Raw genomic sequence first — 27,002 nt, forward strand, 5'->3', positions numbered from 1 at the left:
GAGGGGTGGTCCGGGTCTTCTTGATACCCAGAAGCTTGCAGCACTCAGCAAGGACTGTTGACTCAAAATTCCTTCCCTGAGAGTAATGGAGCTCGTTAGGCACACCAGCGACAGAAGAACTCCTCCACCAAACCTTGGCGATGGTAGTGGCTTCCTGGTCAGGGATGGCGTAGGCTTCCGGCCACTTGGTGAAGTAATCCATTGTGACGCAGATGTACCTATTTCCGTTCGTCGTCAGAGGCAAGGGTCCATATATCCACTGCCACCCGTTCCATGGGGGCTCCAACCTGGTATAGTTGCAGTGGGGCACGGTGACGCTTCTTGGGGCCCTTCTTTGCACAGCACACCTCACACGCGTGACACCATTCTTCCACGTCCTTCCTCATGCCAACCCAATAGAACCTTTGGCGCAGGCGACTCAGTGTCTTCTTTACCCCAAGGTGTCCGCTGGTGATGCTGTCGTGCATTTCTTTCAAGACGCCTTCCAGGAGTTCACAGGTAGCACCGTGGACCAGTAGTGGTCAAGACCATCATGAGAGACCCAGCGTCGCTGCAACACCCGTCGTCCATCCGAAGAGTGTCCCACTGAGTTCACCACGTCAGGCCGCACCAATGTGCGTTCCGAGCCTGTGTCGACGACCACAGGCCACAACACTCCGTCAACCTTGCCCTCCACTTGGCAGCTTGTCATGGTGGTTCTCCTGCACTGATATCTTCGGGGCATGTACAGGACAGACTGGTCGTTGCCCCGTGAACCAGTCCTTCTTAGTTTCCCGAGTGGTGGTCCCTCGTTGGGGCACATTTTCGACCTCATTCTTCCAGTGCCCCTTTTTCTCCCTGGAGTCCCAGCACTTGGGTCCTTCCTGGGCTTCTTCTTAGCGCCACCTTCACTTATTCTTTCTTCCTCTTATAGCATTCGTTCTCCTGCCCCAACCTTCTCACGCAGTACCAGCACGTTCCTTGGAACCTGTCTGTGTGTCGCTGACAGCGCTTCCCTTTCGTGCCCTAAAATGCCAGAGTCAGAGTCGTCCTGAAGCTTGACAAGCTAGATAACAAAGGACTCAAACTCCATGGCGTGCCAGAGCTTCCCTGCATTGATGTTGGCTTAGCTTGGTTCACTTGTATCTTCAGCTGAGGGGCTGTCCAGGGCATCGATGAATTGATCACGCAACAACCGTCAGCGGTCAGGTAGCACCTGGGTATGCCTTGTGCGCCATGCTCTCAAGGTCTGAGCGAGTTCCTGAAGAGACTCGCCACGCCTCCTGTTTGCAGGTTCTAGACCTAACCCTGAAGAGCTCGTTCTGGTGCCCCGGTCCCCATATCATTTGCTCCAGCGCCTGTGCCAGCCGCTGCTTAGCTGCCCTTTGTCACATTGTCAGGCTGAGCAAAGGACCTCCAGCGCCGCCCTTTCAGGCTAGTGGCCAGCTGTACCTTTACTCTTGGTGTCCACATCCGTTCCGAGCAGCCAACAGCTCAAACTGAGCAGTAAGCCTCCCAGGAGACCTTGCCATCAAACTCCTGAGGCTTCTTTCTAACAGGCGAACCCAGCAGATTCATGGGGCTGGCGGAACTTCTTGCGGGGATAAACTCAGGCGAAACAGGGCTCAAACTACCCCGGACTTGCGTAGGAGAAGCATCTTGGGTACAACTAGCCCCTGCAGGCACTGGCTGTCCGTTTCCAGCCAAGCAGTCTTCAAGGGCCTTCACTCTGTCACTTACGTCACAAACTGCCTGTTCAGTACGGTTCACCTTTCCCTGCACTTCTAATATTTCTTGTGTGTCGTCTCCGTACCACCTCCATCTCTTGTTGAAGATTTGTGTGTTCTTTCTCCACTTCTATCAGGCGTTGTCCCAAGTTCGTGGTTACATCAGTCATTTCTCTTCGCACTGACTCACTTCCATCTTGTACTGCTTTAAGCTGTAGCTGTAATCCTGTGAAGCGATCTTCTAGCTGTTCTTTGAGTTCTTGGAGTGTTCCTTCTTGTTGTTGCTGTGCTCTTTCTTGTTGTTCTTGAGTTCTTGGTGCTCTTTCTTGTTGTTCTTTGAGTTCTTGGAGTGTTCCTTCTTGTTGTTGCTGTGCTCTTTCTTGTTGTTCTTTGAGTTCTTGGAGTGCTCTTCTGTTTCTCCCTGTAGTCTCAAGGCTTCCAAAAGTTCAGTCAGCATGTCGTCCCTCTGGGCAGCTTGGGAACGAGTCTCCATGGCGAAAAACAAATGCCTACACTCCTGACACTGCAGTGTTATGCCGGACGTGTTACTTGGGTTCCGTGTCGCCGTCAGGAGACTCCGTGGGAAGGGAGATATGTAAACACTTTGCACAGTTTCTGTAGTTTAACTTCTTTAGTAGTACATTTCACTCTGACTCTTCACTTACCACTAGCTTACTATGACTGGGACTGTCCCTCTGCCCTCTTCTCCTATATATATCCAGAACAGTACAGTCTAGAATATTACAGTATATTTCAGATCATACAAGAACATGTAGCAAAAATATATGCGAGTTGGCAACACTTCCTGCCTGTGGCGCCTGGCCGCCCCGTGGGGTGCGGACGGCAGGACGGCTCGCCTTGCTCCCCGCCCCTTTGCTCGTTTCTCCGGGGAGCCTCTAGAGGCCTATGGTCGCCGGGGAAGCTGGCACAACTGATGCAATGTTTCTAATGTAAAATTATCCTTTCTTTTTATATGACACAGTTCCTTATGCTGTAATGTCTTTCAACATAACAAACTTTGAGACACGATGACTTTGTTTCCTTAACCCGTGTGGGTTGGGTGACGGGAATTCATGCTCACGGAAAGCGTCAGGTGGCGAGCTCCCACCATCCGACGCGCTCGACTTAGCCAAAAATAGCACCTCTCTCTTCCCAACATCATATCTCTGCCGTGCTGTAACCTAGACACTTCAAATTTATTTCATCGTGGAGAGGAAGGATTTGGCGATGAAAAAACTGTATAAATTATTATGTTTTAAATTGCCACACGGGGCATTGATGAAAGATACCTATTTTTCAAAATCTATCAACACTCGCCTACACGCTGCGAGGACGACAATAGTCCTCTAGCCCGAAGCTTATGGGTTAATTAAACCCTAAAGGACAGATGACGCACTGGAACATCATGAGATGGTGGGTTGGTGTGTTCGACGTACTGGTACATCCCGGAGGCTAGATTGTATGAGGGGGCATAAATATGCCCCCCTTTGCATAAGAGAAAAATATAATGAATAAATAAATGTTACAGGAAAATAATGTATATTAGTATTATTGACACTAATGTGTGTGTGTGTGTGTGTGTGTGTGTGTGTGTGAGTTGGAGCTCAGTGGCACCGAGTGACCAAGTTATTTCCCTTTTGGTTTTGTTTGCTAATGGTAGGATATAAGGTGTGCTCTGAGTGAATAAAAGTAAGGTGCTAAATGATGGGTTCATAAAATTGTGTGTAGAGTGATGTCAAGCTGTCAAGGGAAAACGGCGGAGGGGTGTTTGTAGAGCAGGGGACAGGAAGAAGAGGGATACAAGATTGGGATGGTTTGTAGAGAGAGAGAGACTAAAATGTAAGTGTGCCTTCCTTCTCTTTCTTGCTTCTCATATTTACTTGATTTTAGGTGTTAGGTGCTGTCAAAGTGATTAGAGTACTATATTATTATACTGTAAAGGCACCAAGCGAAATTGTCTGGTGACAGTGAGTATGTAATGTGCTTCTGTATTATGACATGGAGAGTGGCAGGCGACGCAAGACGCGTATGGGACCTGTAAGGTCGACCTTGCTATATTACCACCTTTAATGACCTTTTTGTGCTTGATAGTGGACAGTGTAGAGTGGCTGAGTGGTGAGTATGTTCAACTTGAACTGTGGAGCTGCTGAGTTGAATAAGAGCAGGCGATCTATCTATTTTAGAAAAATTCATCATTGACGACGTAGGCTCACGTGACCGTAACCTATACATGTTATCCGTATAATATTTTCTGACCAAAAATTCCAAATTTCTGGAAATTATGATTGATAGACCTCACTTTCTGTTTATGAAGTATTCTTTTACTATAGCGTGTGTCATTTCTTGAATTCACGCAGGCTTGGGATTTGTGCCTTTCCATTCTTTACATATTTCCTCCTTGGTCACAACATGCCAGAAAAAAACCTTCACGTAGGTGATGTGTTCACGACCCGGACAGTAAAGTGAATAATATTCATAAAAAAGTTATTGAGCTACAGAGAGATTTTGTGCTAAAAGAAAGCTTAACTAATTCCCCATCTTATGCTATGAGGTTCATATCTGTATCATAGTATTGGTTTTACAGCCGTTTTAAAATCCAGAATTTCTCTGGTCGAGGTTGTCACGCGTGACGACGGACGGTTGTGGTCTCAACTCGCGACGGATGTGGTAATAATCATTAAAAATTACACCCAATGTTTTTTATTATTTTTTCAGAATATGACACTGAAAGGTGGAATAAAACAATTGGTCAAATAATCAATGTAATAAAAATATATATGATAAAAAAAAAAGGTAACTGAATTCCTAAAACAACGCCTTTTTTTCGTTGCTAATGTTAATACATATTGGTCTATATTTAGGTTAAAGTCAGAGAGTGATTGACAGAGTCATTTAAAAAAAAAAAAATCCTTCTTATACTCAGGGAGTTAGTTTGACTCGACATCACATGCCACGCACATCTTTTTAGTGAGACCACGCTTTAATCAATTTTAAAAACTGAAAATTCAGTACAATAAAATTGGCCTAGGGTTAAATATTTCAGCCTTATTTGGAAGTTTCCACGTCAATGTAGGTATGCAATCATTCATTAATGTTTTAAAAATAATTCATGAATTGGTATAAACACTTCGAAGAAATCACTCATAATTTAGCCGTCTAGCAACCCCATTTCAGCCTTTCCATGTTTGCTTTATCACTCACCCTATGGCGTACATTATAGTTGTGGCTATCGTCAATCATTCACTTTTTTAATTGGTTTTTCCATCAGTTAATTTACTTGTCAAAATTGTCCGAGTTTCAACACACCAAACGAGTCCATTGTTGTTTAGGCACACCGTATCAATCAAAGTTAAGAAAATATGACTTTCCCATAAAGAGAAGTTTAGCATTATATCTGTCTGAAATATCATAAATGATACTGTTCAGCATTATATACATTTAGTTATTGTCTTGCAGAGCAGACAAAAACGTGAAATGATTGACCGCTTCTGAATGTACATACAACACAAATAAGTATAATCACAAAATACTTAAAGAACTATTGCTGGCAGTAAATAGAATATATATACAAAACAAACAAACAGGCCAATACATAGATAGAACTGAGGTAGTAATATTGTACAATAGTGGGTGGAGTAAGGGGGACAAGTAAAATAATTCCAGTGGTATTAAAATATAAAACTTTGGGGAAGGGGACCATAAAAATGTTTGAGGTATGTATAGAAAATGGGAAACAATAATTGAAAGAAAATCTTGGCTTTGGAACTGAGATGCTGAAATAGTATAATGATCTGAACAGAACTTGTAGAATTATAACAACTGATGATTTTGCCATCATTAATTCAAATTTACAGAATGCAGTGCAGCACATAATATTTAGCATTTGATAAAATGTTGGTACTTAAGACTCTATATCATACTGTCTGATTTAGACAACTTAATATTTTAAAACATTAACAGGCAATTATTTTAAGAAAATAATGCTTTTCAAACTAACACTTTAGGCAGTACAATGTGCAATTGACAACAGAAAAAAAAAATTTGGGTAAGATTTTCAATTTCTAATTACTGTATATTCCATTTTATAGACTATGGGGCAGGAGGGGGTTATAGGTGCATTAGCAACATTTATAGAATTTATACTTTTCATAAAGTCCATTCATGTTCTGTGATGTGCAATCCTAATGAAAACATTAATTTATATTTACTGAAATGAATATTTATCCAAGGATAAATATCTAAGTGTATCTATGAATTTTACAGTATATTGTGTAACTCAAGAAACCCCATGACTAATATTGAGTATCAAATTAGCATAACAGCTCTTATGTTAATCATTCTGTTAACCTACATTTGTGAATAAAAACTTCTAGCATGAAACAAACCAGATAAAAAAAATATCCTGTAAAATCTGTAAAAATTGTTTGACTTGCTCACATATATAATGCTTCTTATTTGCCAAAAAAGTTAGAAACAACGTTTTTACATGTTACCACAAGTAAAGTGTACAAAACACTTCATGTAAACTCCTAATTACTGGTATCAAAGGTATTATAGATTCATGAGTGTCCTGGTTCTCGCACTCCATCTTTCATAAAATAATTTTCAACATTTTTCATTACTTTCAATACAATGTAATATGAATTTGGTAAGATATTGAGTATTTATATGTTCCATTCATCCATATTTACATTTATAAAAAAAAGTATATATTGTTGCCTCTTTTTTTAGTTTCATTAGGAAAAGTTGCTGCATGTGTTTAGTTAAAATCCACTCTGATGTAAGTATTGGAAAGTATATTGATTCCTCAATAATATTTTTTATGATATAATAAAAAAAATATACTGCTAAACATCCTGATTAGCACCTGAGGATGAGTTTAGCAGTTTCCACAATGGCTGTTCAATGAATTATGTGATGGTAAGGTCCTGGAGAATTCTCACTTTGTTAAAAATGTATCCACTGATAGAATACAATTAACCTTTTAACAAAATGACCTATTCAGTGATAATACACTGCTTTTTAAAATTTTCTTAGACTTGTTGGAGTCTTGCCATATGGCTTGACTGAATTTGTAGCTATCTGGCTTACATGCTGCTACCCAAACTAAAAACATAGCACTTAATATATATTCACTGAGTGTTTACTATTCATTTATTTAAAAAAAAAAATCTACTTTGGAATAGTGTCATTTTAAAACTAATTTATCAAATGTTTGCAGCATTATTTGAAAATATTTTATATACTGCATATAAAACATGCAAAATGAACAGATATTTCATAAATGTCTTAGGGTCCTGATAAGCTACCTAAAAGGCATAGGTAAAAATGCTTTTGCTTAGAATATATAATATTTGTAGAGAGAATGCTATGCTACTATATACATAACTGATCTAAAAATACTATTCAAGAAGTATCAAAACTGACCCAAAAATATGGAAACTAACATATTACACTAGTAAATAACTAAGCTATGTAGACTGAGCACAAGATTTCATAATGAGCAGAGCTTACATCTGGCCAGCAGACTGAGCTTTTAATAAAAAAAAAAAACTTCATAGACTAACAACCATTTACATATAAATGTAGTATGATTAAAGCTGACCATTAGTGAGTTGAATACCCTTATAGAGCAACTTGAGACATACCATATCAGCTGTCTAAACAGGAATTGTAAACTCCTGTACTTGTTCCTAAAACAATTGGCCAATTTTCTCTTTGCATATGAAATTAGAATGCATCAAGAACAAAATGGCATATACTATTTCCTGAGTTCACTTTTTTCCAGCTCGTGGAGATGAACGAGCTTTAATACGAGCTTGCAGTGTTAGTAGAAGGCCTGCTAAAACATCATGATTGTGCAATTTTTTCCCAAAAATGAGGCGCCGTACAGAATCATCATATGTTAAGAGTGCAACCATGTTCTGCAGCAGGAACCCCTGGCAGTACTCGAGGAGCTGCACTGCATTGTACACCTGGAGTAAAATGAAATCATCATCAGGTTTTGGTTATGTTTTTAAACTGGATTTTGAATTTCAGCTTATAGTAGATGCTGACTAAAATATAGTTAAAGGAAATATTTTTTTCACTGAACAATCAATCTGTACCTCTAGTGAATTGTTCCCTTGAGGAAACCTTTCAAATGGAGACTTAGGATAAACAATGCCAGAACTCTTTGTTCAACTTCTCAAGCCCAAAGAGGTATGTGAAAATTATAAATTTAATTTTCTGACCAAAAAAGTTTGAAGAGGAAAAAGGACTGGTCAGTCATATAAGCTCAAATAAATGTGTATAAAATGCAATGGATTATATAGAAATAATATAATATATAGAAGGAAAGAAAGTGTGCCCTTGCATAATTAGATACTGGGTTTTTCAAATACACTGTTGTGTTGGCTAAACCATTGCTTTATATATTGATAAATTCTTTATGAATTAGGGTAAGTTAAAGAGATCAATATCTGTTCTTAGAAATAAGTTCATAAGATAATCGATTAATTTTACTGGCATGTACATCTACATCTTCATGAAGAAATTTATAATATAATAAATTAATTTTACTGGCATGTACATCACCATTATCATCACTATAAATGAGACCCTAGGGTGGCGAGGCAGACAACGGCCTCAATATCCATATAAAAGATGATACAAATTGAAAAAAATGCTTCACCTGATGCAGATGTCACACCAGGTAAAGCTCAATACATACAGTGCACCTGTAAGTCAAAATGCAGTATTGTACTATTGCTGCTCATTCAGTCCCTTAGCTAAGTAAGGCTGCCGGACAGCATGTGGGTTGTTGCTGTTCCTTACTGTTACAAAATGGCAAATGGAAAAGTTATGTCACCACCATTCATCCCATAATCTTGCTTGATACAGCTTTGGTTCAGCAGATAACCTAGTACAAACAAACCAGTGGTGCCACAGGCTGAGAAGAATGGGAGTAACCCAGTAAAAGAAAAAATCTGTGGTGCCACAGGCTGAGAAGGATAAGAGTGGTATGGATTGCTGGTGATACCACACATACCCAATCTTTGAAAAGATTGAGAGATACAAGAAGAGAAATGTAAAGAGTAAAGAGTAAGCTGTGGGAGACAGAGGACACTTAATTCCTCACTCAGATAGAACCTGCCCAATAATAAATAGTAAAATTATAATTTTTTATGCATTGTTTTACTTAAAGTCGCTGTTACCAAGAACTTATTGACAATGTTGAGTGATGATTTACTGTTCACCACAACCGAGCACAATGTGTGCATATGTAGTATTACTGCTCATTTGACCCCTTAACTATGTGAGACTGTCAGACAGCTTGTGAATTGCTGGTGTTCCTGATATCAAAACCATGGTGATGAACACAGAACTCATAGCCAACTCTGTCAGTGCCAGTAGTATCAGTAAAGTTTCCCTAAGGTAAGTGTATGCTGAACCTTTAAATTGCACCTATGGCCATGGTTATGCTGTTTTGTGTATAGCAGTACCCAAGGTTCCTCAAGAAAGGTTAACCTATACACAGGTTGGGGTACCGATCGTGGGGGTGCGTGACGTCGAAATGACGTAGCCCGCGCCCCGGATGAAGCTCCGCCCCTGGCCGAGGCTGCCAGCTGCCGCCTAGCCAACTCAGTCTAACTTAGGCTGTACACCCACACACATCTCCGTGACTTGCTCGAGTGAGCCGGAGGGGGGAGGGGGAGGGGGGTGCCGAGGTGAGATGAAATATATAATGGCAGAGCTTGAGGCTGAGGAGGCAAGAGAAGAGGGAGGGGGGTGAAGAGAGGTGACATGAAATATATCATGGCAGAGCTTGAGGCTGAGGAGGCAAGAGAGGGGGAGGGAGGGGGTGATGAGAGGTGACGACATGAAATATATAATAGCAGAGCTTGAGGCTGAGGAGGCAAGAGTAGCGGAAAGGGAGGGGGGTGAAGAGAGGTGACGACATGAAATATACAATGGCAGAGCTTGAGGCTAAGGAGGCAAGAGAAGAGGGGAGGGAAGAGGTGACGACATGAAATATATCATGGCAGAGCTTGAGGCTGAGGAGGCAAGAGAAGAGGGGAGCGAGGGGGGTGAAGAGAAGTGACGGCATGAAATATATAATGGCAGAGTTTGAGGCTGAGGAGGCAAGATAAGAGGGAGGGAGGGGGGTGAAGAGAGGTGACGGCATGAAATATATAATGGCAGAGTTTGAGGCTGAGGAGGCAAGATAAGAGGGAGGGAGGGGGTGAAGAGAGGTGACGGCATGAAATATATAATGGCAGAGTTTGAGGCTGAGGAGGCAAGATAAGAGGGAGGGAGGGGGGTGAAGAGAGGTGACGGCATGAAATATATAATGGCAGAGCTTGAGGCTGAGGAGGCAAGAGAAGAGGGGAGGGAGGGGGGTGAAGAGAGGTGACGGCATGAAATATATAATGGCAGAGCTTGAGGCTGAGGAGGCAAGAGAAGAGGGGAGGGAGGGGGTGAAGAGAGGTAACGGCATGAGCTCACGGGCTATAGAGATGAAAAAAAAAAAAAAAAAAAAAAAAAAAATCATCTAACATTCTAGTCTTATGTATGTTTTAAATACACTATGTAGTTTATTTCGTAGCCCAGTTTTGAACGTGCGACAGAAATGAATAAAAAAAGGTTGAAAGGAGGGTGGGAGTAGAGTGTGGAGCTGCTAGCGTGGTGCTGTGCTCGCTCGCGGGCCCAGACGCCGCCCGCCAGACCGAGAGCTCTGGTCCCTCAGCGCGCCGTGGCAAGCCCGGAACCCTGAGTCCTCAGGCGCAGCTGACGCGATGCGCAGTGGGTTGACACTGAATTGGCTAACCTCCTTCTTGAGGAACCTTGGCAGTACCATAATCATCATATTTTAATTGCAAGATAATCATACCAAAAAATAAACTTTTACGGTCTATTTCTCGCCTTTTTTTTTAAACTTTGACTTTCAATTCCTCTGTTGTTTGTTCACCAATTTCTTTCTTACTTGCAAATGATATACTTTCCTACAGTGCCACAAATTTCCTTTTTATGAATGCTATGGGTTCAATAATCACATACCAATGCATGTACATGATGATATGGTGCCTGGTCCCCCTATATAAAAAGTATTAGTTGCTCAAGGGCAAGGGTGTCAGGACGTGCCAAACCCCTCATTATCGCCAGGTTTGGTCTAAAGTTCCCTGGTGCATATTCCTCACTGGTACTTCCACTGTCCTCCTTCCTCTTCCTTTTCTTCCCCTTGGTGTTATTCTATTCTCTCTGAGTTCCAGTCCTTGTTCTATGTATACAGCTGAAGTTCCCTTCCATCCAGCGTTTCCCACGCACTGAGGGTGGAGGCCATAGAGTGGTGGTGTGCCATGGCGAGAAGCACTACTGAGTTGGGAGATTCACTAGAATGCATTGAATGTGATTATTATGTAGTGCGGCGACGGCCTGATGAACGAGCCTCCCATAACCCACTTAGCCAGTGGGGTACCTCTTTGGCCGACTCGTAAGAGTCGCTGGTCGCGGGTTCAATCCCAGGCAGCCATTAATTTCGTGTTATTTCGATACACGCAGAGGACGTGGAAGGATTTAGAAAACATCCTCTCATAGAAAATGGGAATGTTGGAGGTATGTCTCAAAGGGACATTGTGGAGTTATGTCTCAAAGGACATTGTCAACACAGAAATTAATCCATAACCCACTTAGCCAGTGGGTACCTCTTTGCAAGGAGTGGTTTCCTCCGTCACGCTGGTAGCGGGTTCAATCCCAGGCAGCCGGCGAATACCCTGATCTTGATTAATTTCTCGTGTTATTTCGATACACGCAGAGGACGTGTTGAGAAATAGGAAGGATTTAGAAAAGAAGCTTGTCGGGGCATTACAATTATACATTATCCATAGCAAAAAATGCACAATAATGACTCCCAGCATGCCACGTCCACACGCAGGGTATTTAAATCCCTTCACTAGGGGAATTTAAATCTACGATAGACAAAAAAATACCACCACTCGATGCCTCTACGCCAGTAGATGTTGGGACAACATGTAACTCAATTTTGTATATTTTCAATTTTTATTTTAATATTCGATGGCTTACTCTCCCCTTAAACCATTAAGGTGTCCCAAGGATGGCACTGGTCTACTATGGAATCAAGTTTGGGGTAAAGTACCTTTTTCTCTTAAGTTTTAGGTGAGTATACTGCAATAAGAGACATGAAACTCATGGAATGCTTCAGCTTCACTCACATTATATGCTCACCATCTGGCGTAATCTCAATCACAAATGGTTGCAGTTGGCTAGAGATGCTTATATGCTTATAGCTACCCCTTTAGATAGGCGCCATTGTCACATCTACTTACCATTGGCGTCATGCCCGCCCTCCGTCTCAGCCCTCCGCCACTCCTTTGGTACTTTACCAGTTGTTAATGAGCATTTAATGATATCATATACTGGTCCAACCAGCTGATCTCTGCATTCTTTCAATATATAACCTGAGACTCCATCTGGTCCTACTGCTTTCCTCTCTTCCAGCTCCCCCATCATTTTACATATCTCCTCTTTAGTTACTATGACTTTTTCCATATGAACATTTATCTTGTTTTCTTGTGGTTCGTTGAATTGTGATTCTTTTGTAAAAACTTGCTGGAACTTTTTGTTAAGTAGCTCAGTCATGTCTTTAGGATCTTCGATTATCATATTCCCATCACTCAATCTTTCTATTGTTTCCCTTGGTTTGATTTTTTCATTTATGAATCTATAAAACAGTTTAGGTTCTTCCTTACACTTTTCTATAATATCCTTTTCTCCTAATTTTCACATATTCATTTCTCGTTATCTTAAAATCTTCTTTATTCCTTTGGTTTTTATTTCTTTTCAATCTCTTCCACGCTTTGTCTCTTTTTTCTTTTGCTTTAACACAGCTTACATTAATCCAGTCCTTTTTTTCCTTTTTCTTTAGGTTTGTATTCTGGTACAAATTTCATAACTCCTGATTTCTATGCTTCCAGAAAAATATCATACTTTTCTTGCACCTCCCTTGTTCTCTTTAACTTTTCCCAGTCCAGCTCTCCATAGTATTTCCTGAGATTTTCTATGTCTGCCTTCCTATAGTTTAGTTTCTTTTATATGATTCATCCCCCTTCACTTCCTTCCTCCTCTGTTTCCAACTCAATTATCACGTGATCACTCTTTCCCAGGGGTCACCCATACCTTAATTCATTCAAGTGCATTCCCTTTGTTAACACCAGGTCCAGTCTCGCCAGTTCATCATCACTTCTGAATTTCGTGTATTCCTTCACCCATTGCATCACCAAGTTTTCCATCGTCAATCTTAAAAATCTTTCCTCCCCCATGCCGTTTCGCTACCTCCACTTTCAAATATCTCCCAATTTACCTCCCTACAGTTAAAATCACCAACTAACAAGACTCTTTTGTTTGCTTTGAGTAGTCTACTCAAACTCTGAATGGTATCTTCAATCATGGTCTCATATTCTTCTTTACTCCATGAATTAGTTCTTGGTGGTACATAGGTTGCTATTATTGTCATCATTTCTCTGTTTTTTTTTCTCCAGATTTACACTCACTATTTCTGCCTTTCCTTATCCATATACTACTGTTTTCACTAATAACTCCTTCCTCGTCATTATCATCACTCCTCCCCCACCTTTGCCCTTTCTCTCCTCCCTCCATACATTGAAGTTACTATCAAACACTATTTGGATGACCTCATTTAGTTTAGTTTCCGTTACACATACAATCTTGGGCTCTTTTTCCTGCAAGTAGTCTTGTAATTCCAGTTTATTATCTACCATCCCGTCTACATTCGTACACATCACACTTAATCCCTTTCTAATTTCAATCTTGTCTAGGTTCTGTTCTCTTTCGGCTTTTCCCTTATGTACCACTTCTTTACTCTATCTCCCAGAATTTTCCCCCCAAAATACCTCTTTTTCCTCTTCAGATCTTGCATTATTCCTTTCTTTTGCCTCTGCTAGAAGTTCATTCCATTTCTTCCTTTCTCCTTCATTTTTGTTTTTCTCTATATATACAGTACCCTCTCGAGTTTCGCGATCCTCGAGTTTCGCGGTTAGTTCTAAATTCTTACCATCCCGACTTTCGCACATTATCACCCCGAGTTTCGCGCTGCTTTGACATGTACGGGTCACGTCTACTTACCATCGGCGTCACGCACACTACCTTAAAAAGTAGTATCACACTGGACGTTTTCCTCCAAACATTGTGGCTATAACAACAGAGAGAGAGAGAGAGAGAGAGAGAGAGAGAGAGAGAGAGAGAGAGAGAGAGAGAGAGAGAGAGAGAGAGAGAGAGAGAGAGAGACTTATTAACACGTTAACCGCGTTTAAACTTCCCACCGCCTCCTCCCTGTCGCGTTTGGTTCAACTCGGCGCAGCCTTAATACCACGCGAGCCCCCGACTCTCGAGAGGAGGTGTGTAGCTTCACTCTGGTTATAAGCCCCTCTCGTGAAAGGTGAGATAGAGAGGATGAAAACAAGGAGAAAGAAGAAGGGTGTGAGGAGGGAAGGTCAGAAAGGAGTCAGGTTAGGACATGACCTGATCAGGTCAGGTCATGTCTATACCTGTCACACACACACAGAAGGTGAAATGAAAGGGATGTGGGGAGGATGGGGCAGAAAGGAGAGTCAGGTCAGGGCTTTGGTCAGGACATGACCTGACTCAGGTCAGGTCATGTCCATACCTGTCACACACACACAGAAGGTGAAATGAAAAGGATGTGGGGAGGATGGGGCAGAAATGAGTCAGATCAGGGCTTTGGTAAAAACAAGCCCTGACCTGACTCTCCTTTCTGCCCCATCCTCCCCACATCCCTTTCATTTCACCTTCTGTGTGTGTGTGACAGGTATAGACATGACCTGACTCAGGTCAGGTCATGTCCTGACTTGTCACACACACACACACAGAAGGGGAATGAGAATGGTGTGGGGAGGGAGGGGCAAAAAGGAGTGTCAGATCAGGGCTTTGGTCAGGATATGACTCAGGCCATGACGTGACTCTCCCTTCTGCCCTTCCCTCCCCCCACCCTTCTCATTTCCCTTTCTGTCTGTGTGTGTGTGTGTGTGTGTGTGTGTGTGTGTGTGTGTGTGTGTGTGTGTGTGTGTGTGTGTGTGTGTGTGTGTGTCATGTCATGACTTGACTCTCCCTTCTGCCCTCCCCCACACACCCTTCTAATTTCCCCTTATGTGTGTGACGCACACCCGGAAAAGTTGCCGGTTGCCCAAGCTGCCGCCAACGCGGTAGGAAGAAAAAGGCCCAGTGTGACACCAGCTTACAGACAACCGACAACTCGCTCCCAGATGGGCGTACGGGCGTTGCCAGTAGCCACAACGGTTAGAGGAAAACGGCCAGTGTGACACTGCCTATAGGCAGTGAAGCCGCTGATTGGGTTAGCGCCGGCGATGACGTCATCGGACTCCTAGCGTATCACAAGCGTGTTTTCAGAGCTCAGCCAATCGTAAGGCTTCATCTGTGGCTTTAAAATGACCCGTTCTCTCTTCCTGTTTTCTTCCTTTTTCCAAGGTACGTATTTTGAGATAACAAGGGAGTAGAGGAGGAGAAAAAGTGAGCTCCGGGGGACAGCATGAACCAATTATAATAGCGCCACTATAAACAGTTGCCTGTGCCATGACGGGCTCAGGGCCGACCATCAGGCCCAGATGGATAGTCTACCGGCGCCATAGGTCACATAAAAAAAAAAAAAAAAAAAAAGGATCGGAACAAATATGCGCTTTTTCAGGGTTTTCAATTACTCGAGTCTCACGATCCTCGAGTTTAGCGCTATACCTTCAGAACAAAGCTAGCGCGAAACTCGTGAGGGTATTGTATTTCCTTACATTCTTCTATTTCCCTTAACTTAGTTGTTCTGTACAAAATTTCCTCTGTTGCCTTCTGTGATCTTAATCTCAATATAACTGGCCTTGTGTGTGTGTGTGTGTGTGTTAGCTACAGTTCAACAGTTACTTAATTAATGGTCAGCAACATATTTCTAGTGAATAGTTTTTCTATTTTCTATTAGAAAATCACATACCAGAAAGTGTATTTAAGACAGAGAATATAAATATTTGAAATTACTTACTTTTGCATGTATATACATTGAAACCACATTGTCAACGATGACCAGCTGTGAGCAGCGTGATTCACAGTAACGTAGCAATGAGTCCAACTGAAAAAAGTTGGCTGCTGCCATCAATTCCAACACATCTCCATCTCCCACCTCAAGATTTTCACATCCTCCCTTGTAAAGGCTCTGCATCACCAGCTAAAAGAAGTCAGAGTGTAAATTTTCTGTAATAGTTTGTAATTTTCCATAATCATTAATATTTATGATTAATATATGCACAATCAAATGTACTACCTTTAATGTTTGAAAATGTCATTAGAGCATACATTTAAATAAAACAAACAAATACTTACCTCAAAAATATCGTATCTTATATCATGAATTTGAACAATGGGTGGATTGCCTTCACAAAATTTTGAACTTAACATCTGCTTGAATCTTGATGAAGCATTTACCAATATGATCTTGTGAGCATAAAACACTCGACCTTCCACCCTGAACTGAACATCAGAAAGTTCTGGGTTGTTTACAAATTTAGGATCAATTCTTGCCCCGCCTGAGATCGTGGTGTCCCGAATTTCTTTTATAGCTTCTTTACCATAACACGAACAAAATATATCAGCTAGAAGAAGAGAGGTGCCTTCATTCTGGGGAAAATAAAATGAATCATGGAAAGGTCCTGCTGGCATACTCAAAATATATTAAAATCATATCATCATAGATGTAAATATATACAAGATATACCATGTATTTATATTGTGGAGTGCAGAGATTTTCAAGCTTAAGATGCTTATGGGGGTTGAAGATTAAATGAGCTGATTCTGAATTTATGCAAAGCTGTTGTCATTATGCTTAAGAGAACATGAAATATAGCATTAAGTCTTTACAGCCATTTCTTTTTAATTACTGGTATTCTAGGGATCAATAAACAACACTTTGATATTTCTTATGCATAGATAAGAGTGTACATGTGATCTTTTATATCAAGAGAGCAATAGGGGGCTTTGAATTCCTAATTACATTGCTTAGGGTTCACCGACCAAAAATATTTGAGTCACTGACCAAGTGTAATAAAATTGATGAACTTTTTAGTACATATCCAACTTGAAACTAACCTTGCTACATCTGAAGATGGTAAAGAGCAGTGGCAGACACTCATCCACAAACTGAGCAGAATAGTCATCTGGCCAGACTTGAAGAAAGTCTTGCAACAACTGATCAATAATGGACTCTAAACGATGCTCATGAGCTGTAGCTAATGTATGCATCCAACAGTGAAGTGTCCAGGGAACACCCAAATCTCGCAAGTCCAAAGTCATTTCTGAAAATATTATGTTTATTATTTGAAAAATGAAAGCCCGCCTCTTAACATAATGTGCATGCACTTGTATTTAATTTTCACATTATGTTTCTGTTTCCGACATGTGAGATACTATATTAGATACTTAAAAATTAAAGGGGTTGGAAAGAGCAAGATGACTGTGGAGACTTCCAATTATTGCTTAATAAAAATTCATGTCATAAGTCATGCCAATTACTTTTTGGCCACAGCCCGTCATGGCACAGGCAAGTGTTTAAAGTGGCGCCATCTTCTCTTGGCTCATGCTGCCCCCCGGAACTCCTTCTTGATTCACTTGGACGGTTTCCTCTAGAGTCTGGGTTGATGGGTGGTCTTTAGGACAGCATGTGGGTAGTTTTAAGCCACTTGGCGGTGACTGAAAAATCCGAGGCGGTAGCATGGGGATTCGAACTCGCGTCGTCCAGCACGTGGTGAGTGTGGGCCCAGCACGCTACCACTCAGCGTTGACTTGCTAAATGGTTACATGCACCCCTCTCGCAGTCACTCTGCACACTATATTCTACCCTACCTCACTCCTATACTTTCTAAGCACTGCCTTTATTTATTTTTTTCTTGCTCATAGGTAAACTATGGAACAGATTTCTTTAATCTTCTCTTCTTCCAAGATTTTGTTCCTCTGCTGAGGGACTGTAGTCCATAGACTGTTGTCAGGGCACAGCCCATGAAAAGAGTGTGGGATGTGGTCAAGAGATTAGATGTGGTGAAGAGATTACTTTCTAGTGGGGGGTTGCAACAAACTGGCTTCACCAGCTGATGACAAAAGAGCTGATGTTCAAAATTCCCAAAGTTTTTATTTATTTATTTATTATTTTTTTTTTTTTACAGCAAAGGAAACAGCTCAAGGGCAAAAAAGAGAGGAATCAATAATGAAAAAAAAGCTCGCTAATCATTGCTCCTATTAAAAAAGGGTTTAGAGGAGTGGCTGAAAGAGAGGTCAATTTTGGGAGGAGAGGTGTCCTGATACCCTCCTCTTGAAAGAGTTCAAGTTGTGGGCAGGAGGATATACTGATGAAGGAAGATTGTTCAAGAGTTTACCAGCGTGAGGGATGAAAGAGTGAAGATGCTGGCTAACTCTTTCATAAGGGAGTTGGTGATTGAGTAGAAAGTCGTGTGCAGCGGGGCGGCGAGGGGGTGAGGCATGCAGTCCTCCTACTCATCCCCCCTCTGACTCCATTATGCCTGCTATTATTAAGATTCTTAAGAATGATGTTTTCAATGCCCTCTCTGGCCTCAATCCTCAGATGGCTTATGGGCCTGATGAAGTGCCTCCTGTTGCCCTTAAAAACTGTTTCGTCTCTGCCTTTCAACATTTACCTTTTCTTCCTACTGGAAGTACGCCTACATACATCCTGTGCCTAAGAAGGGTGACTGTTCCAATCCCTCAAACTACTGTCGTACAGCTTTACTTTCCTGTCTTTCTAAAGCTTTTGAATTAATCCTTAACCAGAAGATTCATAAGCATCTATCTACTTCTGACTTTCTTTCTGATCGCCAGTATGGGTTGTGCAAGGGGCATTCTACTGGTGATCTTCTGGCCTTCCCAGCTGACTCCTGGTCATCCTCTCTTAGGCTGTGGCCACACAGGGAGCGAGAAAGCGAGCGAGAGCGGCAAGGCGAGTTTCTGTGGCTACACGAAAAGCGAGATGAGGTGAGGGTTGTCATGGCAACGTGACCCACAGTGCAATATTGCCTAGCAACTCTATACACACCCCTCGCACCCACCCCCATCAGCGCACATGAGGGATGAAGCGAAATGTTTTTATAAATAGTTCTGTGCTTCACTTATTTGGCATTTCATGAAAAATCTGTATACACCATTATGTTCAGGAGGCTTTTCCTTATAGGATGGAATAGTTTATTTTAGCACTCATTTCATAGCCGCTGCAAATGGTAGCTATATGTAAAATGTGTTATAAACATTACGGAGTGATTCTTTAACTTCAACTACTGTATAGGTAACTCTCGATTTACGCGAGTATTGTGTCCTTGAAGAGGTCACGTAAATCAAAAACAATGTAAATGAAACAAGAGGGAGGTTTCTATCGAAAAATAAATATTCACTTCATTCAGTGGAGAGAGAGAGAGAGAGAGAGAGAGAGAGAGAGAGAGAGAGAGAGAGAGAGAGAGAGAGAGAGAGAGAGAGAGAGAGAGAGAGAGAGAGAGAATATCCATATCACTGAGATATCCACTCGGGCACTCAGTCTCAGCCTCACTCGTGTGAGGAAGAAATGAGGGATGCCATGAGCGACTGGCTAGTATTGGTACCGGTACCGAGCAGCCTGGTACCGGTACCGTATCATATAGCTGGTACCGTTAGTACCGGTACTGGTACCGGTACCAGCCCACCCCTATTGTTGAGTAGCGTGGCAGCGTGGGGACTGTATTGTTGTTCAAGTGGGGTGTGGGAAGAACTGAGCTCAGCTGTGTGGCCGGGGCACCGTGTGAGTCGAGTTGCGTGAGACAACTAGTGGCCACTCCATAAAATATCGCGTATAAGTGAAAAAAAACGTGTAAATTAAACATTTATTTGGATTTTGGACCCCGCGTTATTTAAAAACGCGTACACCAAACTTGTGTAAATTGAGAGTTACCTGTAGTCACAATTTATTTAGTTTTTGTTTTACTGAGTTTTCACAAACATGTTCGGGTTCTGTAATCACTGCTGTGACTAACGGTGTTAACCAAAATGTCCTATCTAGTGTATGTGTGAGTTATGGCAAATAATATCGAAACGTGTCTGTGATGTCACTCCTTCTGACGCAGCGATCTCGCGCAAGAAAAGTTATTTGTCAATTCTTCCCGCTTCCTCACTTTTCACCTCGCTTTCTAGCCATTACCTGCTTGCTGACAGTGTGGTCATCTCCATTGATTATAAAGTATTAAAGTTCCTCGCTCTCGCTCTTCCTCGCTTTCTCGCACTCAGTGTGGCCGCAGCCTTGGCCATTTTGGTGAAACTTCTATGTTGCCTTAGCCATCTCGAAAGTTTTCGACTGAGTCTGGCACAAATCTTTGCTTTCCACACTACCCTCCGATGGATTCTAGCCCTTTTATATACTTTCATCCCCAGTTTCCTTTCTGACCGATTTATCTCTGCTGTTGTAAATGGTCACTGTTCTTCCCCTAAATTTGTCACCAGTGGTGTCCAGCAGGGCTCTGTCCTAGCTTTAACTCTCTTTCTGTTGTTTTTGATGATCTTTCGAAAATAAAATGTCCTATCCATTCTTACACTGATGACTCTACTCTGCATTACTCAACATCTTTTGATAGAAGACCCACCCAATAGGAACTACATGATTCCAGGCTAGAGGTAGAACGCTGAACCTCAGACCTTGCTATCATTTCTGTTTGAGGCAAGAAGAACTTGGTGTCCTTCAATGTCTCAAAAACTCAATTTCTCTACCTATCAACTCAACACAATCTTCCAAACACCTATTTGCTGTTCTTTGACAACACTCAGCTCTCACCCTCTTCTGCAATAAACATCCTCGGTGGTAGGCGGTGGCCGAAGTGATAGCGTACTGGACCCACATTCGCCGCGTGATGGACGACGCGGGTTCGAATCCTCACGCTACCACTCGGATTTTTCGGTCACCGCCGAGTGGCTTAAAACTACCCACATGCTGTCCTGAAGACCAACCATCAACCCGGACTCTAGAGGAAGCCGTCCAAGCGAATCAAGTACGAGTTCCGGGGGGCAGCATGAGCCAATGCAAGATGGCGCCACTATAAACACTCGCCTGCGCCAGAACGGGCTGGGCCGACCATCAGGCCCCACCTGGAAGAAGCCTTGGGCCGACCATCAGGCCCCACCGGGAAGATGCCTACCGGCGCAATAGGCAACAACGTAAAAAAAAAAAAAAAAAAAAAAATCCTTAACTCAAAATCTCAACTGGAAACTTCACATCTCTCTTACTAAATCAGCTTCCTTGAGGTTGGGCGTTCTGTATCGTCTCTGCCAGTTCTTTTCTCCCTCCCAAATGCTGATCATATATAGGGGCCTTGTCTGCCCTTGTATGGAGTATGCATCTCATGTGTGGGGGGGCTCCACTCACACAGCTCTTTTGGACAGATTAGAGTCAAAGGCTCTTCATCTCATCAACTCCTCTCCTCTTACTGATAATCTTCTTCCTCTTAAATTCTGCTGCCATGTTGCCTCTCTTTCTATATTCTATCAATATTTTCATGCTGACTGCTCTTCTGAACTTCCTAACTGCATGCTTTCCCCCTTCTCGTGGCCCTGCTGCACTCGACTTTCTACTCTAGCTCATTCCTATGCTGTCCAAATCCTTTATGCAAGAGTTAACTAGCATCTTCACTCTTTCATTCCTTTCACTGGTAAACTCTGGAACAATCTTCGTCTGTGTGTGTGTGTGTGTGTGTGTGTGTGTGTGTGTGTGTATCACTGTATTTACCTACCTAGTTGTGATTTACAGGAACGGAGCTATGCTCGTGCTGTCCCATCTTTCCAACTGCAGTTCTGTCTCCGAGTTTGCGATAAATAGGTCGACGTTGCGGGTCGGAAATGTTGAAATCACAAACTTTGAACCATTATTCTTATGGGGAAAACTGAAAACCATCGACATCTTGCGCTTGGCCACCTATCCGGGTGGTCAAGTGCATGTGTTCAGATGGCCCTGGCTGCGCGCTGGGCCCGAGCAGCTGACAGGCGGCTGATGATGGTGATGGTGGTGATGAGTGTCAGTGTCATGGCCTTTGCATCGGCACTCCCTGAACAGTGTTTTTGTTGGGGCCCATGCGTGTGTGTGTGTGGCTGTGTTTGTTGTGGGTTTGGGCTTCTCAATTTGCCAATTCTTGTTTTCCACATCTTGCATGGGACCCCTTTCTTTTCTTCCATCTCTTTTTGAAAAAGAAGAGATGGAAGAAAGGAAAGGGGTCCCGCGCAACATGTGGAAAGTGAGAATTAGCAAATTGAGGAGCCTGTGCCCACAATGGGTACAGCCACACACACGCAGGCCCCAGTGAAATTGCCGTTTGGGTGACGCCAATGTAAAGGCTACGCCGCCGACACTCATCACCACCATTGCCATCATCAGCCGCCCGTCAGCTGCTCGGGTCCAGCGCGCGGTCGGGGATGCTCGCACACATGCGCCTGGCGCCCGGATCCCACTCACCATGCTTCCTGCGGCCAATGGAAAGACCCAGGGGGTGGGTAAGAGCGAGAATGGGAGTAAAGGATCACAACAAGGTGTGAAAAAAACCGGTTTTAGCAGCTTTTTCTTTTTGGGTCATATCGCAATTTCAGTTTTCAATAAAAATCCATTTTTTTGGGTTCCTATTGCAAACTCGGTGAGTCACAAACTTGAAATTAGAAATCCTGGAGACTGTACTATACTTCCGTCTAATTTGGCCTTAAATGCGCTTATTGACTTAGCCTGTACCACTTCCTTCTCCAGCCCATTCCAGACGGCCACACATCTTTGCGGGAAGCTGTTCCTCTTGATGTCTCTTCTACAAATTGATTTCTCAACAGTTTTCCATTTACTCTTAAGTTTCTCTCTTCTCTTATCAAAAGGTCATCTCTATCCAATTTCTCTAGACCATTCATCACCCTATACACCATCGCTGGGCGTTATCACGAATTTTGTTATCGCTGATAACAAAATCGGGTTATCGGCCATCCGCTACTTATTTAAATATATATCGGTATCTTTGTTACTTTTGTAACCAAACTAGCGATAATCGCTACTTTTTTCCGCCTCTCAGAAAAGAAAAAAACATTGTCTCCCTACTGCGCATGCGTGGAACGGTGTTGTATGAAAAAACTTCGGGGTATGAAATATCTTCGGTGAAGAGATTTCATACTTAGATCATCAACATTAAAACACTAGGTTATTTTTTTTTTGTTACTCAAAAATCAATATATCAAAGAGAAAAATCATTTAACTTTGCCCAAAAAATGATTATTCATTGCCTCAAATTTGATATTCCATATTCATTTGTGAGCATGCCATGGTACTAAAGGCACCCGGTGTTGTGTTATTTGGTGTTCCATCGTCAAAAGCTAGCGCTTTTGTTAACAAACACTGGTCTCTCGTTAACTGCTCATGCTCAGACCAGTAAGTGTAGACCTGTACAGTCTCACAAAGCTTTTTAACATATAAAGATTTGCTGGAAGGCTGAATCAGACATACAGTACCACCATCCTCGCTGTTTCAAGAGTGGCACTCTGTACATATGAATACAACTCGTACAGTGTTTTGTTCTAGAAACACTGAGGATGGTGGTAGTGGTACTGTATGTCTGATTCAGCCTTCCAGCAACTCTTAGTTATGGTTAAAAAGCTTTGTGAGAGTGTACAGGTCTACGCTTGCTGGTCTGAGCATGCCCAGTTCACGAGGGACCAGTGTTTATAAACAAAAGCGCCAGCTTTGACGGTGGGGACGCCAAATAACACAACACAGGCTCAGGCATTTCTAGTATTACTGTCCATAGGTACGTGTCAACGTGTGGTTTTCAGGTTTTGTAAGTTTTCTAAAACACAGATAATGAAAATTTGAATTCATCTATGTTTTTCTATCTGAAATATCAATATAGTATCGTTTTCGCCTCTCGGACTTATTGCTAGGTAGTATTGGAATTATAGATTTATATCGGGTATCGGTTATCGGTTATCGCCTATATTTGTGTCTCCAGTTAACGAATATCGGTTATCACTGATAAGGTTTTTCATTATCAGTTATCGGTTATCGGGAATAAGGTTTTCTGTTATCGTGCCCAGCTATGCTATACACTGCCATTAAATCTCCTCTTTCTCTTCTTATTTCCAATGTAGGGAGGTTCAGCCTCAGCAATCTTTCTTCATAAGGCAGGTCGCTCAGACTAGGTACCATTTTTGTTGCCGCTCTCTGTATCCTCTCCAGTTTTCTAACATGTTTCTTAAGTGATGGTGACCAAGCCACTGATGCATATTCTAGTCTAGGGCATATCATGGTCACAATTAATTTCCTTACCATGTCCTCATCAAGGTATGTGAACGCTGCTCTGATGTTCCTCAGCAGGTTGTATGTCTCAGCTGATATTTTATTCACATGTCTTTCTGGAGACAAGTTTTCTGGGATCATCACTCCAAGGTCTTTTTCTTCTTTCTTCTTGTCTAACTTATCCTTACCCAACTTATAATGTTCCTCTACTCTCATTCCATTCTTTCCAAATTCAATAACACTGCACTTTTTGGTATTAAATTCCATTTCCCACTTCCTGCTCCCCTCCCACACTGTGTCCAGGTCTCTCTGGAGCAGCATGCAGTCCTCCTCTTTTTCCACTCTTCTCATTATCTTAGCATCATTGGCAAACAGACTCATATAGCTATCCACTCCTTCTATCATATCATTGACATATACTGCAAACAAAATTGGGGCCAACACAGAGCCATGCGGAACTCCACATATGACATTTTTCCAAGTTGATTTTCTGTCTCAAATAGTTGTTCGCATCATCCTGTTCTTCAGAAAATCCTCCATCCACTTTAGAAGTCCTCCTCCTAATTTACCCACTGTCCCCAGCCTCCACATCAACCTCCTATGCAGCACCTTGTCAAAGGTCTTTTTCAAGTCCAGGTAGACAGCGTCAGCCCATCCATCTCCCTCCTGCACAGCATCTATCACCCAGAATAGAAACACATCGATTGTCAGGCATGATCTTCCTTTCCTAAATCCGAACTGTCTTTCTGTGATGATTTCATTTTCCTCTAGGTGCTTCGTCCATTTCTTTTTCACAATTTTTTCACATATTTTTTAAACTACGCTCGTACGGGAAACTGGTTGATAATTAAGTGGGTCATCTCTTCTTGTCCTTGTAGATGGGGACTATGTCAGCTTTTTTTCCAGACCAGAGGGACTACATCCTCTGCCAATGATCTTTTTATAACTTTGTGTATTTTATCCGCCAATTGATTCCTACATTCCTTCAGCACCCAGTTGGAAACACTGTTGGGACCCTGAGACTTCCTCACATCTAGATTCTCCATTTCACTAGTTATCTCCTGCATTGTGACTTCTATGTCACACAGGCAGGGCCCTCTTGGGCCTATTCCAGTTGGTACGTCAAACTCGCTTTCTCTTGTGAATACTTCTTGAAAGCTTTTGTTCATTTCCTCCGCCATCTGCAACTCATCCACATACACCTCGCCATTAACTTTAAATTTTGTTATTTTCTCACGCTGTTTTAGTTTCCCATTTAAAAATCTGTAAAATAGCCTCGGCTGGTCTTTGCATTTGTTTATTATATCCCTTTCGAAATTCAATCTTTCCTTTGCATATTCTAATATACCCATTTCTTTCTTGCTTATATAGTTCCCAGATATTCTGCCGTTTTGTTCTGTTCCACCTTCTCCACGCTTCCTCTTTCTTTCTCCTTGCTTCTTTGCATATCATGTTGAACCAGTCCTTCTTTCCCCTGCAACTTTTGGCACATACCCCTTCCTTGTAAAAATCTAATAATATATTCCATTTTTCTTCCACTCCGCTTGCTTCTTTGAATCTGGACCAGTCTGTGCTTTTGAAATATTTCCCCAGTTCAGTGTAGTTAGTTTTGCCAAAATTATACCTTCCAATTCTGTGTCTTTCCTTCCTTGCTTCTCCTCTTTCTTCTTTTATCTCGAACTGAATCACCACATGATCACTTTTTCCAATTGGTAAGTTACAATCAATGTTTTCAATCACACTTACTTCATTTGTGAAAACTAAGTCCAGCCAAGGTGGCTCATCCTGTCCACTATACCTTGTGAAATCTGATACCCACTGGGTCATTATATTCTCCATCATCAACTTTAGTAACACATTACCCCATGCTTCATCGCTTCCCCTTGTTGTCCAGTCTTCCCAGTTTACTTCTTTACGATTAAAGTCTCCCATAATCGTTAATTTATTGCATGCTTTCATCATGTTGTCCAAACAGATTCTAGTATCTCCTAGCATGTTGTTATAGTCCTCCACTGACCATGATGATATCTTAGGCAGCACATACACAACATTATCTTTTCCCAATTCCTTTTCCTATTTTCACTTTAATCACTTCAGCCAAACCTTCACCATACACAACATTGTCTACCACAATATCCTTCTTTGTCAAAAACATCACCCCTCCTCCCTGCTTCCTTTTTCTATCTCTCCTCCATATATCGTACTTCCCTTCTCCCAGGTTAGGTAAAACGATTCCTTTGCTCAGTTTTGTCTCTGCTATTCCCATGATTTCTGGTCCAAGTTCTCTCAAATACACATTAGTTTCTCCTTGTACTGATATTAGTCCATTGATGTTTGTGTACGCTACTTTTAGTTGCTTTCTTTTCTGTACCACTTCCTTAATCTCATATCCATTACTCGCCAATAGTACTTCTTCTCTGACTCCGTCCTGTTCTCGTTTTTTCATTCGCTTCTTGCCTCAGTCCCTTAATCTTTTCTCTCTCTTCCATATTTAGGTCTCTCTGAATCCATACATTCTTAACCCTTTCCATCCGTGATGCAGACGTCGGCGTCACAGTATGGAAAGGTCAAGAGGAAATGGAAGAGGATTAATCCTCTTCTAAACCTCTCAATCCCTCTTAATCCTCTTCCATTTCCTCTTAAGAGGTTTAGAAGAGGATTAAGAGGTTTAGACGAGGACTAACGGTGACGCCGTTGGACGCCCATTGGACGCCGACGTCACCGGAGTGAAGGGGTTAAACTCCTCCTTCCTCACCAGCTTCCACGTCCTTGCAAGTACTTCCTCCGCTGCAGTCTGTGACCTAAATCTGATCTTAAGTGGCCTCTTCGCTCCCTCCACATACATTCCAATTTTTGTTACCTCTTCAATCTCTTCAATAATCCCCCCATCTTCTTCCTCCACTTCCCTCACAACCTTCTCTGTAACATTTTTC

General features: G+C 42.1%; 1 protein-coding gene across 2 annotated transcripts in view; it reads right to left on the reverse strand.

The window, feature by feature from the left end:
• Positions 1-5,049: 5,049 nt before the first annotated feature.
• Positions 5,050-27,002, reverse strand: part of LOC127005786 (ankyrin repeat and BTB/POZ domain-containing protein 2-like) — an 89,260-nt gene continuing 67,307 nt past the window's right edge. The window contains exons 1-5 of one of the 2 annotated variants that reach the window (XM_050874888.1): positions 21,545-21,813; positions 16,884-17,089; positions 16,122-16,415; positions 15,784-15,966; positions 5,050-7,681 (exon numbers count right to left, since the gene is read on the reverse strand). In XM_050874888.1, coding sequence (XP_050730845.1) covers positions 7,481-7,681; positions 15,784-15,966; positions 16,122-16,415; positions 16,884-17,087 — 882 coding nt within the window. In that variant the 5' untranslated portion in view covers positions 17,088-17,089; positions 21,545-21,813 and the 3' untranslated portion in view covers positions 5,050-7,480. Of the gene's footprint in view, positions 7,682-15,783; positions 15,967-16,121; positions 16,416-16,883; positions 17,090-21,544; positions 21,814-27,002 lie in introns of those variants that run through there. The other variant, XM_050874887.1, reaches the window with a different exon arrangement.

This window comes from Eriocheir sinensis, chromosome 31 (genome assembly GCF_024679095.1).
Source record: "Eriocheir sinensis breed Jianghai 21 chromosome 31, ASM2467909v1, whole genome shotgun sequence".
Lineage (NCBI taxonomy): Eukaryota > Metazoa > Arthropoda > Malacostraca > Decapoda > Varunidae > Eriocheir > Eriocheir sinensis.